Source organism: Toxotes jaculatrix, chromosome 4, assembly GCF_017976425.1.
Source record: "Toxotes jaculatrix isolate fToxJac2 chromosome 4, fToxJac2.pri, whole genome shotgun sequence".
Classification (NCBI taxonomy): Eukaryota; Metazoa; Chordata; class Actinopteri; family Toxotidae; genus Toxotes; species Toxotes jaculatrix.
The window spans coordinates 26,518,296-26,534,050 of NC_054397.1; the positions used below are offsets into that span (position 1 = coordinate 26,518,296).

Below are 15,755 nucleotides of genomic sequence, written 5' to 3' on the forward strand. Positions count from 1 at the left end.
TTTCTTTACAAATATTGTAAGAAAATGAGAACACAGTTAACAGACTTCTTTCCATTTAATAAATATGATTGTAAATGCATAAAACAATTACACACAGCACAGTTGAGGTCAAACAAAAACACTGTAACACCTTACCGTCTGTTCTCATACAAAAGCTGTACAGTAATAAAAGTCTTTTTTTTTCATTATTATTAATTTCTCTACAAAAATAATAATCTTGCTAATTCTGCAGGGAGGAGGAGATAGATAGAGGGCGAGAGAGCGAGAGAGAGAGGCAGAGAGCGTAGCTCAAAGCTAGTCTAACACTTGATACTGTTTTCCACACCCTTGGGTGCTATCACATCACAGCTCATCCTAACCAGGAAGCCTGAGACCCCCCCTCTTTTTGCTGGACTTCCTGTTCCTTCAACCTGTCCTCCTCCCAGTGAAACTCAAAGGCAGTAGATAGTAGTTTTATTATGACGGACCTGCTGATTCTTGTCTGGCCAAAGTCATTTCCTGTTCCCCGGGGCTGAGGTTAGGATTAGCTCTCGGCTGTTTTCTACCATGTGTCTGTGGTTACAGGCTACTGCTACTCCTTCAAGCTGCTAAAATCAGAGCCGGACAGAAAAAGATAGGAATTTATTTTCTAAATCTGACACATGAACCAAATCCTCCCAAAGTACAACTTTACATCCTTACTCTGCACAACCTAAAACGTGGGGGAATCCAATTATTATTGTATTGCTACATTTTAGAGCCATTTCACTGATGCTGCTGATTAACGACAATCCAACCAGCAGCATGGTTACCTTATATACCGTGCAATGGGATAAGATACATCACCTCATACCTGAGCGCACACTATGTCCTGCTACCTCAGATGGATATACACAGGTACAACGGATGTGAAGATGGAAGCTGAATCATTACCAAAACCACCTTAGCATGCAGCTGAAATATAAACACTTCCTTCTACACAGATTTACCACATCTCATCTAAAAAAAAAAAAAATGGCTGCAACAGATCGTGGTGCATGTCCTAGTAAATATCAGGCAACACACACCAGCATGTCACGTATGATGCCTGTCAAAGCACCAGCACCTATTGTGCTCTGTGGAAACCCACACACTGGTGGGCGCTTGCCACTCGCCGCCCAGCGCTAATCAAAACTAAAAGAGGCACCCAGCAGCTCAGCCTGGAGAAGTTAAGAAAGGTGCACCCATACACAAATTCTCATGTGTGGGAACAACAACCTGGTGACAACCAATCATGCTTTTTCGGATTCCTTTTTGAAACTGAAGCACATAGTTGTGAAAGGTACTTCAAAAAGCTGGTCGTCATGCTCAGTGGCTTCCACGTTCTCTACAGTAACACTGTAACAGGCTAGCAGGGCCTGAATTAGAAAAACTAAATAAATTTTAAAAAATGATGGGGAATATGCTTCATCATGTGCCACTCTAATAAGTGTAGAATAGCTGTCCATTTGGAGCTCGATCTGCAAATGAATGCTGCTCAACACAAAGACACCAACAGGAGCTGCCACCATTTTGTTTCATAGCTTTCCTGTGCATCAACAGTCCAAGCAGCAACTTTTAAATCATATCTGCTCCTCAACCTGGCACACACCACCCTCTCTGTACCATGACTGCTTCTTCTGTCTGTGCTGCATGTCCAGTGTGGAGCAGCTGTGAGCTCAACTGTCTTTGCCAACACGGGTTAACATAGCAAATAGCTTGCACCTGGGGAAAAAACCTTCTCCCGACCCTCCCATTTCTCCCAGTGTCCATATGCTCAGACGCAGTCCCCCGAGTTTGGAATAATGATGTTCTCTACAGCCATTTTTTTTTTTTTTTAACAAATCACTACAGAGCCATGAGTAAATCTTACTCTCATTTAGATCAAGTGTTCTGTTAATTTGTTATAAGTCAAGTCCACCTTTGATATCCCACAACTGCTTGAGAAGCTATTCACTCTCATCCCATCAAAGATGAATTGGGATGAACTTCTTCTCACTTGTGTTCAGTGGGTCTTCACTGCTGTGAAGGTCAAATGAATGATGCAAAGCAGAAGGCGTGTGTTGCATTTAAGTGTCCAATCATTTATATAAATGTATAAAGTAGATTCTGTAGTTTCTGCACAGAAAATATCATCCAAAATGGATAAAACCAAACTCCCTTTGTATTTCCACTTCTCTTCAATGTTTCAAAAAAAAAAAAAAAGAATCTAATCTGGAAAAGTTGCCTCAGAAGATTTGAAAAGCATCAATCAGGCATTTACATCTGTCAGATTTCGCACACAAAGTACCACCGGGCTTGACAGTCCCCTGAACAAGCTAATCATCCGTACGGCCTGGTAGCATCTGCGCTCTAGTTCTCCTGCTCCTGCAGAAAGATATAATGAGCTGGGATGAAGATGGCTGCTACTCGAGAGTGGGTCAGGACATTAGCCTAAATGTGTCACCAACCTTAGCCAGCCTTGAGCTTGACTGGCCACATTAAGTATTCAAGAAGTCAACCTCTTCTTATTCTGTCCAATACAACACTCTTAATGCGTCACGTCCCCGAAAAGCACTCTTCCATCTCTCTTAACCTCTCTCTCTGCCTCTCTCTTTCTCACTGCCATGGTCTTTGGGTTCTCTCACAAAGTAGCTGTATCTCATTACAACTGCCACCTTACATCTTAGCTTGATAAATGGTCCTCTGTCCAGTAGGGATGTTGGCTGTGATCGGGGTGTGGCCGACTACAACTTTGGAATACTTGTCTTTATGGGATAACCCCCCCCCCCCCACCCCCCCCCCCCCCCCCCCCCCCCCCCCACCACCCCCCCCCCCCCCCCCACAGTTTCTTCTTCAGTTCCTAAAAGGTGTAATGTCTGGTGATATTTAGGGATCATCTGCAGTCGGAAGGTGCAGCTTAGCTCCTTCTCCATGAAGTGCTCTCCTATTCTGAAGCACAAAACATTTTACAAACTGGTATGTATCATAAATAGTACCAGAAGCAGAAGATTAACAGCAAAGTTTAAATTAATCCAGAAAACCAAACCCTGTATATTTTGTTAATAAATTAAAATCAGAAAAAAAAAGAAATATTTCAGTAGAAAATGTGTATTGTGCCATAAATCAGCTTTCCAAGAGACAATGGACCAAAAGCTTTGAAGTACCCTATTCATATTTTATAACAGCATTTATGTTTAGTATGACATTTGTTATTAAAATACACAAATTTCTAACATAGACATTCATGATTTACAAAATAAATGTGTAATTCACTTCAATAACATACTTCATAAAAGTATATTCATATGAATAAATAATACACTACTGCTGTTAGCGTCATAGAACAGCAAACCAATCTCAGATACTTAAGCAAAATCAAATCGTTGTTGCTTACTACACCCCCCCCCCCCCTCACCTGTTCATGCTGGCTGTCCCTCCAGATTAACTATCTCACTTGTATAAATAAAATGACATTTTTTCAAATGTTTAATGTGTCAGACGTAATGTTAAAAAGAAAAATGAAAAACCTGTACACAGTTTCTTCTGGTTTGAACAGAGCACAGTATGTGTCAGCGGGTCCAACATGCACAGGTATAAAGCTCAAAACCATTGTGTCCCAAATGGTAAAAAAATATCCATGACGTAGCTGGAGTGGTAATCCAGTCCAGAGTTCAGACGATGTACGTGGGGAGTTCTGTGGAGAATTTCACATGTACATGGGGTTTCATACATCCTGAGGGAAAACAGGAAATAGAAAGTCATGGGTATCTAAGGATACTTCGTTGCTAGAAGCTCAGCAAGTCTAGAAGCTGTAGCTGGTCTCATTATAACAGGTGTCACTTTAAAGCTGCATTAAGTGATTCTGAAAGCTGAAAACACAACATCAGAGCCATTATCAGTTTGACCTGTTTCTGTTTCGGTCTTCACCATCTCCTGAGAACAACATCTGACTCTGTCTGCTGCTGAGAAGAAGCCTACAGTGGCTTTATCCGAGCTTTTCCATAATAAACAGCTGCCTGCTGCGGCAGGAAATAAGGCTGAAGAGAAGAAGAATTTATGGGCCAGAAAACCGCAACAATGAGCTATAAGAAGCTCTGAGGAGTCACAGAGCTGAGGGGAGCTGCAGAGCAGGGTAACATTCTCTTTGGTTTCATCACTACAAGCAGCTCCGTTCGCATTACACATCGTAATTTGAGTCTCTGTAAATGTAAAAAATATTCATTAGTGCAGCTTTAAAGTGTGTTTTTGCTACACGAGCCAACTTAAAAGTAGTTTATCCAACAGCCATGCTAAAGTTTTAGTAGAAGTATTAGACGCTGAAGATAATATGCATTAAGTTTTAGATTGGATGAGTGAGGGCGATGAGGAGTGAAAAGCAGCTGTTAAGAGTGAGAGTACAGACACTCATCGAACAGAAACCGCTGTCGCCACAAGGGATAAAGTACAACATTTACACAACTACATGACAAAAATGTCGCTAACGTTAGCCACCGTAAGCTTCTGGTCGTACCAGACCATAGGTTAGGGTTAGAGTCAGTACTGGCAAAACTCCCTGAGAGTACTGAGATGGTGAAAAATGCCTTTTGATACCTACAAATTTAGAACGTTATTTGTAAGAGGCAGAATGTGTTATGTTTTCTATTAAAACAGACACAGTCTCACTTTAAAGGGAAAACTTTGAAGTAAATATAACTGTATATAACAGAGAATATACAGACAGGTGACTAATCACAGGGATATCCTGAATAAATGAGCGCAGAGATAGAGCCATATACAATGCAAGGGCTCACTGGATTGTTTGATGAATATGAAAATGATGCGAATCATATGCTATGGCCTTAACAGCCACCGTATCTCCACCCAGCTGACTGCCTCTTTATGGCAGTGATCTATGCTGAGGTGTACTGAAGTTGATCTGAGGGGTTTTGGTGGAACTCCACCTTTCTAAGGCTCGTTCAGTTGGATTTTGGTTTCCTTACATTTGTCACTCATCTGTATTCTCAGCTGATTAAAGAGCGACAGTACTGAACAGAACTATGTGTTAATTGCGCTACTGAGAACCAACTGTACTTTTCATCATCCTCATTTTTTTGTTTAGCTCTGGTTCAGCCCCTGGTCGGACAGTTTCACTTCTGAGGAACACACAACAAAAAAATGCACAGGATGAGTTTTATGAAACAACAGCACTTGAACTCATTGGTATGAAATAAGCAATGGAGAAATGTGAAATGAAAATGTCAGCCACGGATAAAAGTCAAACCACAGCGGATATTTACCGATGGGCCGCGAGTTAAACTCTGTGTCCAGAATCTCCAAAGAATGCACCAAGTCCCGCTGTGAGCTGGGCGTGGCCTCCGATGGATTAGCTGGACTCATCATTTCTTGTTCTTTTTCATTCTGCATCTGCGCATAGACGTTGAGGCCTGGGATCTTCCTTGAGAAAAGATTTACAGTGAGGTAAAGGGATAAAGACAACAGGCTAAACTAAAACAAAGACAGCAAGAACACAACCAGGGGGGTCAGTGGTATTCGACGTGTAACCATCTGCAACCAGACATCATTTGTTTACTCAAATTCTTTGTGTCTTCTGATGATATGATTAAGCACTTTTACATGTAAATCTGCATTTACACAGACACAAAAAACAGTAGGGTGTGTAAATCTAAAGCTTTTATTTTTGTCTTGTCAGTAAATCTTTATTTCCCTTGACACCGTAACTTGCCGAGGAGACGTAATTTAACATTTCATGCTGCCTACGTTCAAAGGGCTTAATACTGATATCGGCTGAAGGCAGCCTGACATTTCCTTTGTAAAGAATGACCTGACAAAAGAATTTCCACCAGATCCCCACAGATGTGTGAGGGAAAAGCCAATCCTCCGCTGAGGAGCGCTGGGTATACCAGTGTGGACGTTTGACAGGCAGCTATCAACCTTCTCTGTAGCCTTGCAGGCATCTTTTGTTTACTGAGCTGTCAGGATGCTTCAGCACCTGTCACCACTTCCCTATCACGTACAGTGTGACGACTATATAGACATGACATTTCGTGAACACTTTACCTCTTGAATTTGTAGATGACAAACACAGCTAAACCCACAACCACTACTGATAGCAGCATTAGCATGGCAGAGCCACTGTGATTCTCGCTGGTGTCCACTAGGGGCGCTGCAGAGACAGGAAAACAAGAGCCACAGAGTCTAAAACAACACAACTTAACACAACCTGTATTTCCACCCAGCTGAATCATGCAATGAGCAGTGAACAGGATAATTGACACCTATGTAAATCATTGATGAATCATTTTAATATACAGTAGTATGGACTTCTCTTACTCTTTATCTTATAAGCCCCTTTAGGACAGTAGCAGCATCCCCAATAGGAAGAGGCACACATACTTGTAACGATGCTCACTCTCTGAATGTCTCTGTGTAGCTACATGGTGGGAGCCAATCAGACACAGGGTTGGGGTTATTAGTTGACGGGGGCAGCAAAAGTAATAAAAATATACCTGACTGTCCACTGTATCTAGGTCTCCTGATTGTCTACATACTTTATTTTCTGTCCCACTTACTACAGGAAGTACAAAGGCCCTTCAGGGCACAACTGAACATACACAAGCAGCTGCATTTGTTTACCTGCTGACAGGTGTGCTGCATACACAGTGACTTGGACTCCTGGCCGCAACGTGAACTGGACAAGGTTTTGATTCAAGGCGCTGAGCAAAACCTCAGAGAGCTGTCGGGATACAGACAGGGGACAACAATTTAAACAACATCATTTTATTTTGTACAAATAACAATAAGAATAATAATAATAATAAAATAAAAACAGAATAAAAATAAAATAAATAAAAACATAATGTAACTACAGAGAAGGGTCATTGCAAAGATCATCAAACCTCTTGGATCATCATTTGTTTGTGAAAAAGCTAAGGAGGCTACACAGGTGGTTCACAGTCTGGGAGCTGGGACCCCTCCAGTGAATTGCAAGACAAATGTGAGGGGTCAAGAAATGATTCAGATAGGAAAGAAAATATTTTTGTTACACAAAATTATTTTTGTGACTCTTGCCCCTTTGGGGCAAAAGAACAGGCTAAAAACAAACAACTTTGACATATTTTCAACTTATTAAGATAAAATAGGGGTCTTGTTCACAAACAGTCGCCTATTTACACATTCATTTACAGTCATGTCTGACCACAGGATGAATGTAAGTCTCTGTTTCGATCTGTTTTGGTCTCCACCAACTGCTGAAACAAATATGTGGCTCTTTCGCTACTAAATGCTCCAGTTTGCTTCTCGGCTAGTTGCTCATTTTGTGTGTCTGCCGTTTTGTGCTGGGCAGGTCTCACACAGCAGGTTTAGATAGTTTTCTCACTGGCTGTTGAAGAAGCTGATGAGAGCTGTGTTTGCAGGTCAGAAAACCAGAACCACTAGAAGGGTTTCATGGCTCTGATGGGAAATGCAGAGATGGGTGAAACTGTCTGTGGGATTTTCACCACAATTCCCAACTTTTACATTACACAGTTATTCAATTCAGAATAAAAATGTCATTTAGTGCAGCTTTAAGTTCTAAAACGGAAGTAAAGACACCAACAGATGACGCTGTCCCATGTACAGTAGACTTTCATCAACACTGACTGAAGGACATTGTACATCACAGCATGAAAAGGACCATATAATTAAACACCACTCTGATGCACTTTAAAAACTGAACCTTATGAATGTTGTACTTATTGCAGGGCCGTTGTATTGAATTGCAGTATTTGGAAGTCCATGACCTAAAAAAAACCTCATTGCCTCAAACAAAAACCCCACCTGAGCTTTCAGGTTTATGTAAGAGTCTTTGTCTGTGGGACCTTTCCACTGTGATGCATAATGCATACAATGCAGCCTCACTTGATCTCTGCTTTCCAGACTGGCAAGTAACCCTCTGCACTGAGAACATCCAACTTTGATATAAATCAGGCAGATTACCCTGACCCGAAGGTAAACTACAGAAAGCCAGAGTCCAATCTCATTCGGTCTAAATCTATTTCCCCGCACAGATTCTCTCATTCATGCGATTCATAAATCTCCATCCTAAGGCTTTAATCCTTATATATAATCTAAAAATGAAATGTGAATCTTTTTAAGTGATATTCCAATACCATAAATCGGTTTTTGTCTGTTTAATCTGCGCACGTGGAAAAAGCGTAAATGTAGCTGCATAGAGAAAACACTAAACTAAACAGAATCCTCAGTATTTCCTCTGTGCAGATCCCATTTTTTGCTCTGCAGAAGCCTCATTTATCTTATCTGCCTCATTTGCCAAATTAATTGTGATATGAGTAATTTCTGTAAGTCCTTCATTCCCTGCTTTATATTTCTTAACAGTTTAAATTTAGACCATGCTATGACTAATTTCTTTTTCCCAATGTATACCAGGGTCAGTAAATCTATTATACATTCTAATAAGTAGAGCACGCTCTACACTTTTAAGATGCCAACCTTGAATGAAGATTTATCACGGGCTTGTAAGGGGAGAGGATCTTTCCAGGCGATCAACCAGGTGCGAGCAGGGAAGGAAGAGGAAAATCAAATGGATTTCCATCCCAGTTTCCCCCTCCCTGCACACGCCTGTGGAATTCTTCCCACGGAGAGCAGATCCCACATTATTATCAGTCATTATCTATTACGTGAGGCTCAGAGCTAATTCGGTCCATCTTGATACGCCGGTGATTTAGTGAACTGATCAACCATGACAATTTCTTTGTCTGGCTTTTTAGGCTCTTTTCGAACCCCCCCCACACACACCCCACCCCCACCCACCCACCTCAACACCCCACAGGATGTGACTTGAGGGAGTTTAAAAGTCATTCCCCCTGATAACTTGTTAATACTTGTCAGGCTTATTGATGAGTCTATTGCAGAGTTTCCTCAGGCGTGTTCTCGAATTAGACCCATGGAAAAAAAAAAAAGTGGACATGCTTCAGTAGATCAATACTGACATCTGCTGGAGGAAGGTGAAACTTAAATTTGGGATTTATTTTTCAGGGAGCAATTACTGGACAAACTGGTGCTAAAAAAAAAAAAAAAGGATCTCCCATGACTCACAAAGCAGATAAAAAGGAGATGGTGCTTTAAACTTGTGCATGGTGTTACGGTAATTAGAGTGAAGATCACTACACAAATACTGTCAAAGGCCTGGAAAACACATGACTCTTACACACACACACGTTTGCAGACAAAGCAGCAGTTGCTGTTTCACCTGATCTAAATGAGCAGAGCTCTTCTCTGGTTTCCCCTCAGTTAGCTGTTTGTCAGGCAGGAGGAAAAACTCTGCTGTGGTGGGTAAACCTGGGAGGACGGTGACCAGAAGCTGGTCCTCTCTCACGCCTGTTGCCTGGAGGGGAACAGGAGAGAAAGGACTGTTAGAAGAGTTTGAAAGAAGATGTCCAAAGAAGATGTTTGTTAGTGTTAAACTGAATTTTATTTTATTTGGGCAGGTTTTTAACCGCTGCTTTTGTTTTGAAAACATTTTCCATTTGAGTTTGGTTTGATAAAAACAGTCAAATTCTCTGTTTGATGTGGGGTTATTTGTTGGACTATCTTTTGGCTGGGTAGCAGCTGGCAGACAACCAGCAGAAACCACAGGAGGCACATTCCCCAAAATGGCAAACTGTTCCTTTAAATGAAAAAACAAAACAAAAAAAAAAATCTGTGTTTTAGACCCACATGCTTTTATGGTTTCAGTTTGATTTATACAATTAAACATCTCTTAACATAGTCTTCTTACTGATTACCAACCAAAATCCAGACGGCGCTCTGAGTGGATCAAAATGTTAATATTCTCATTAGAGTTGCCTTCAGTTATTACCACGCACTCAAAGAAATGAAGCTTTACAAGCACTAACATCATACAGGCTGCCCTGTTTTATTGGGGTTGGTTGTTGAGATTGTATGGAGCCTGAGAAGAAGCCTGCAGGCATTAATCCAGGGCTTAAACAGCACTACACCTCCTCTTCATATGCTGCTTCCTAACACTAAGGAAGGAAAGACTGTTGAAGTAATTTTCTAATATGTGAGTGCAGCTTCTACACAAATCTGCACATGTGTATAATGATGCATGCAGTATCATGACTGATCTCAGAACAGTGGAAGCCCACTTGTCTGTAGCTAGCTAAAGCCAGTCACCAGTCAAAGATCTCAGGATTATCCACGGAACATATGCAAACGTCGAAGAACTGCTGCTCCTCCCCTCTCCTTAACAAACCCCAACCTATGTCAACAGGACACGGACACGCCCACAAAAAAATGACCGAACTGACAGATGCAACAGCAAATAGTTGCTGGGACCTTGATTCCCCTCCGTGGCAGTCTCCGATTACCCCTGCTCTCAGGCTAAACTCAAAACATCCTTCATGTTTACCCGTTGTTAAATTCAGTAGAATGAATATGTATTTTATACTTCCACTGTACTAATTCCTTCAGTACTGCAAGAGTAGTGTCAGACATTCCACTTTGCCTTTTTAACCCAAACAATGTGAAACTTTCTATCACAAACAAACTCAACACTGTCCCTGGAATTTTCATTTTCATTTCATGAGAATTTACAGTAATTTGGCTGCAGGACGCCAAAATGGTTTGACAGAAACTAGCCCTGCTTTGGAAAAAAGAAAACAAAAAAAAACTGTACCACAGGTTTCATTTGATTGTTATGATGATATTTGGAACATTGAGTATTTTGAACATTTGTGCAGAGGAATGTCACTGATCATCTGTGGCAGAAAACCTTTGAATGGAGTTCTTCTCCAGCATGAGTTAAATAATGAAGGTCAGGCTCACAGTTTTCAACCAGAAGCTGCCCTTTCCAATTTCACTTAACCTGCAAAAAGAGATGTAAAATGACTGCGTGACTGGTTGGGTTGGTGGTGGTGGGGGGTGGTGGTGGTGGGTGGGGGGTTCTATTCTGCCTGTTAGGAATATAACAAACAAACAGAGAGCATGTAATTTACTGAATATTCTCACTGATTCCTGCAAGAGCCCCTGGTTCTCGTTCCAGCCCTTGCGTGGCTTTTGCTGCAGTGGATGTTGTGAATGCGAATGTTGGAAGCTATCATGTCATATTTTCATCTGAAAGTTTTATTTATTTATTTATTTGATTTTCATGTTCACCCTTCTGGGGTTGTCATAAAAAAAAAAGATGTCAATAACATATAACAAAACAGACATGTTCACTGAAGACTGAAGAGCCGGGTGTATTTTTGGCATCAATTTTGATTTTGCAGGATCAAAAAGTGTGAAAATATGATGCAAGTCTCAGACTGCTTCTTCCTTCGAATCAGAAAAGTATTGACATTCTGAGGATGCTGTAAAAAAAAAAAAAAAAACCACAAAGTTAATGAGGCAAAATCTGTACCCGACATGTCGTGTGTGGGTTTGAATTATGTCTCGCACTTGACAGGTCACAAAGCACTCAGTTCCAAACGTCCCCCTCCAGGTGAGTGCCGAACACGCATTAAGCACATACTGACATTTATTCTTCTGTGTACTCCAACAACCATCCACAACCTTGTTACTGTATGGCCCTGAACTCACAGACTGTGTGCAAGCCACTGCAATCAGCATTGCTCTTGAACTATATTTTTCCCCCTCTTCTCCCTCTCGCCTTGTCATTTGTCATCATAAAAGTCAGATTTATGTCTCAGAGCCTCGGGGAGGTCACGCTGCACTCATACACCGTCAGAGGTCCACTCGGGTGGTGACAGTATTTACCAGAGTTAAGCAACGTTTGCCGTGAAAAGACCTGAGAGCTTTACCTGGATCAGAGCGTTCTTGATGACTCGGCTCACATCCAGCCTCCATTCTGCAACATCAGGGTTGTGGTCGTCGACGTTTGATGAAAAGGCGAGCAGATGAGATCGGAAATATTCTGCAGGGAGGTAAATGCGTGTGAGATGCCTTTACTTTTCATCTGCCATTAAATGCAGAGTGCAGCTTTTAGATTCAGCTCATATGGACCAAATTCCACCTCATCTACCACCATTTTCTTCTTACTTTTTTCCCATCATTGCAGATCTCTCTAAATTAAATGTTAAGAAATACAGCAACACTGGTGCAATGCAGTCCGACAACAAGTCAGAACATCAGACAGGTTGTAAAAAAGCCAAAATGTTTTCCCCCTGACCCCTAAACTCATGTTATCTGCCCAGTACCAACCCAGTAATTGGTATATAGTGATGAATAAGGCAATTTTATGTACCGGGGATTTGTGTAGCACTAAATATTTAGTTGGTGGCCCACCGTGACTGGGGGAAGGAGTAGTATCATTTAATTTTATAATGACACTGATGAAGAAATTGTATTTAATTTGAAGGTCAGTATCAGAACCAATACTGATCCAGTGGATCTGATTGGTACAGTTCCACTTAATAGCAATGAAAAATAAAATGTAGAAAAACAGCAGTCCACAGATCTTGAGCCCAAAGGGAGTGAGTTCCATGGTTTAGGTGCCACAATTTCAAACGCCACAGTCTTCTTTAGTTTGGAGCCTGGAGCGAGGAACTACCAAAAAGCCCTGATCAGAGGACTTCAGAGACCTGCTGGGGATGTAGGGATGTAGTAGATCTCTAATGCAGACAGATGCTTGAACATGCAGAACTTTAAAAGTGATAACAAGAACCTTGAATAATACTAATGTAAGTAGCAGGTTAAAGTTAAACCGTAAAGTTGGTTTGACAAACTTCAGAAACTTGGATGGATTTTTTTTACAAAGGGCAGTTTGGTTAATGAGGTGGTTTATTTAAAACCTGTCTGATCACCTGATCATTATGTTTCTTGGGGGCTTTTCGGTGCCATGTTCTTGGATCTCAGCTCAGTTGTTAAGTACCAACTTATACACTCTTGGCAGGGTTAAGACACACTACTCTATCAATTATCTACAAGCTATTAATAAGAACATCTCTTTAACCTAGGAACAGCCCTTTATAAAGGATGACGTATTAGAACACGGCACCACTTGGGGTCTATGACGTTATGTAACTGAAAGGAAAAATGGCCAAAGCAACAAAACCAAGACCTGGTTGTAATCAAGCGAAATCCTCCTTTAATGATTAGAAAAGCATCTATCTGGTTATCGTTAGGCAGACTGTGGTGACACAACTTGTCGGTGTGTTTGCAGAGCTACAGAATCCCAGTGGAGATGGAGTCATAGAGGCGACTCACCGTGGACAGCGATGATTTTTCTGTCCTGCAGAATAGTATTCCCTGCAGACACCTGCACAGTGACTGTATTGATGCCTTCCCGGGAGAACGTGCATGCCACACTTCCCTCTAGGGTGATTACTGGCTGCTGGGGGAGAGAGAGAGAGAGAGAGGGAGAGAGAGAGAGAGAGGGAGAGATGGAGATGGAGAGAGTCAGAGTCTGCGGCTTCCCGAGAGAGACCCTTATCAACGGATGGTTAACATCTCACACCGCTGTTATTTACACTACATAGATGTCAGCCTGCTGGCGCACTCACAAATACACACACACAGACATGCACGAGCGTACACAAAGAGCTGCTGCATACAGTATGGCCCGCGGAGAGTTCCCTGTGTGACACCGGCAGCTCCTTCCTGTCATTACTCACGTCTCCATTTGTTCTTCAAATAGCTATAAAATGCTAATACTGCTGCAGTTTATTACCAACTGACATAACTGGCTGTCCTTGTGGAAGGCCCCTGTTGGTGCTGAACAAACACATTTACACAACTGCAATTATGAGGACAGATAGTGAGAGTGGAGCATTTCTGCATACAGAGTTTCTAGCACACACTGAATCTGTCGGTCCAGAGAGATGAAGGTTGTTGTTTTTTGTTTGTTTTTAGCATCTCAAAATCACCTTACATTCACAACATTTTAGTAGAACTACACTAGAAATTTTGGATTTTTTTTGTTTTTTTTCCTGTAAGTTCACACAGTTGACAAAAGACAGTTTTTTTTCAGTCATAACAGATTTTTGTTTGTGATTCACTGATTACATTGTAGTCACTGAGGTCACATTGAGGTCAAGAAACTGACCGTTTTAATCAAAAGGTAATAGAGCTACAGGACATTTGAAGGACAGAGACCCTACTTTTTAAAGGAGCTCTCAAAGAATCTGAGCAGCAACACTGACTCTGCTGGAGAACTTACAGCACAATAGGATGGTTAGACCAGTAGGGGGAGCTGCAGTGGACAAACAGTTTTGGAATAAGCATGACCGAGCAGAGTACACAGGAGAAATGTCAGGACACAAGCCTCTGCCATAAGACAGGTGATGCATCTTCCTGTAAGTCCAACACTGTCTTATTATATTTGTGTTTTTGGATGCTGTGTGCACTCACTGGAGCAAAGCTAGCTGTTGATGGTAAATACCTCCACACCAATCGATGGCTGCTTGTTAAACCATACTGTCTTGTGAAGTTGTGGCAGCTTTAGAGCTATTTTAAAGCAACTTTTATGGCCCTGGGTGAGTAAGAGAAAATATATCTAGATGTGTGTTCAGACAGAAAACAAAGTGGATTTTAGATGCAACATGACCTTAAACAAAGTTAATGGAAAGGTGCTGGTGGGTATGAATGGATGCAAATTTAGATAGCCATATACGCCTATATTCACACCTATGGACCATCTAACCTGCTCAGCTTTGGACTGTGGGTCAAAACCAGAAAAGCATTAACTCAAAACTACTTTCTCAGCAACTGATATTCACTAATGGATTACATTTTCAAAATAAATTGCCCGACACTGTTTCTGAGTAACTGTGAGAATGTGTCTGGAAACAGATTTGAGTTTTTTTTGTTTTTTTTTAAATATATATATCTTTTTTTTCTGATTTAACCTTCTCAAAAGAAATTTCACCAGCCTCCACTGTATTGGGATGGCAGCAGAAGTTGGCTGAAAGGCTGAGATGTCAAAATCTGTGCACATAAATCTGAGACTGGATACCACTGAAGCTCAGAAGAAAAATACGTCGATCCCACAGACCCTTTAAGTCTGTGGGATTGATCAGTTCTACCGGGCAGCTTCAGACCTTGGTTGGAACGGTTCAGAGTGAGAATAAATTATGGATACACTTCACTAGATATCAGTAATTAAGCTTGTTGCTGTATCTGATATGTCAGAATGCTATTTTTCTGCAATTTGTATTGAAGCTAATTAACCACACTACAATTTTTTGCAACCTGGCTGCACAAAAATAGCTCTGCAAAATAATGCTTCTCACATTTTGGAGAAGAAGAGTCAGCAACCTACTTCATTGCCAGCGGGTAAATGCGTACCAGAAGTAAGAGCTGGGAGAGAAGTGGAAAAGTCCTGCGTGTACAGTACCTCTGTGTTATTTCCGATCCACCAGATGTAGGTGACCGTTCCCACTTGGCTGGGCCACAGTACGGCAGTCAGGTTCACTTCCTTATTCCTCACTGCCACAAAGGGAGCTGAGAGATGGATATACTCCAGCTGACCTACTCAGGCACACATATACATCACAGAGTGAATTTGATGTACTGCACCACAATGTGCAAAAAAAAAAAAGAAAAGAGACCAAAAGAAGGAAGAAACAACAACTTTATAGTTTCAAATGAAGGAAAAAAAGGAGGTAGAGTAGGTTTATAGGTTGGTGCAGGGTGGGGAGAGAGGGGTTGGTGAGTTTGTTCCCACTTCTCTCCTGTGCTGGGACCGTTGGCTGCCATCTGTGTGTTATTTTTCATCCGTGGTACTCCTGAGCCTGCAGTGGCTCTATTTGTACGGCTGGCACATAGGATTGACAGATTGG

The 15,755-nt window shown here is 41.5% G+C and overlaps 1 protein-coding gene across 5 annotated transcripts in view; it reads right to left on the reverse strand.

Moving 5' to 3' along the window:
• Nucleotides 1–2,845: 2,845 nt before the first annotated feature.
• LOC121180846 (VPS10 domain-containing receptor SorCS1) overlaps nt 2,846–15,755 on the reverse strand; it is a 128,463-nt gene continuing 115,553 nt past the window's right edge. The window contains exons 20-28 of one of the 5 annotated variants that reach the window (XM_041036511.1): nt 15,311–15,444; nt 13,183–13,309; nt 11,778–11,890; nt 9,227–9,361; nt 6,613–6,712; nt 6,037–6,142; nt 5,256–5,413; nt 5,050–5,111; nt 2,846–3,712 (exon numbers count right to left, since the gene is read on the reverse strand). In XM_041036511.1, the coding sequence (XP_040892445.1) occupies nt 5,074–5,111; nt 5,256–5,413; nt 6,037–6,142; nt 6,613–6,712; nt 9,227–9,361; nt 11,778–11,890; nt 13,183–13,309; nt 15,311–15,444 (911 nt within the window). In that variant the 3' untranslated portion in view covers nt 2,846–3,712; nt 5,050–5,073. Of the gene's footprint in view, nt 5,112–5,255; nt 5,414–6,036; nt 6,143–6,309; nt 6,410–6,612; nt 6,713–9,226; nt 9,362–11,777; nt 11,891–13,182; nt 13,310–15,310; nt 15,445–15,755 lie in introns of those variants that run through there. The other 4 variants (XM_041036512.1, XM_041036510.1, XR_005893972.1 and 1 more) reach the window with 4 other exon arrangements.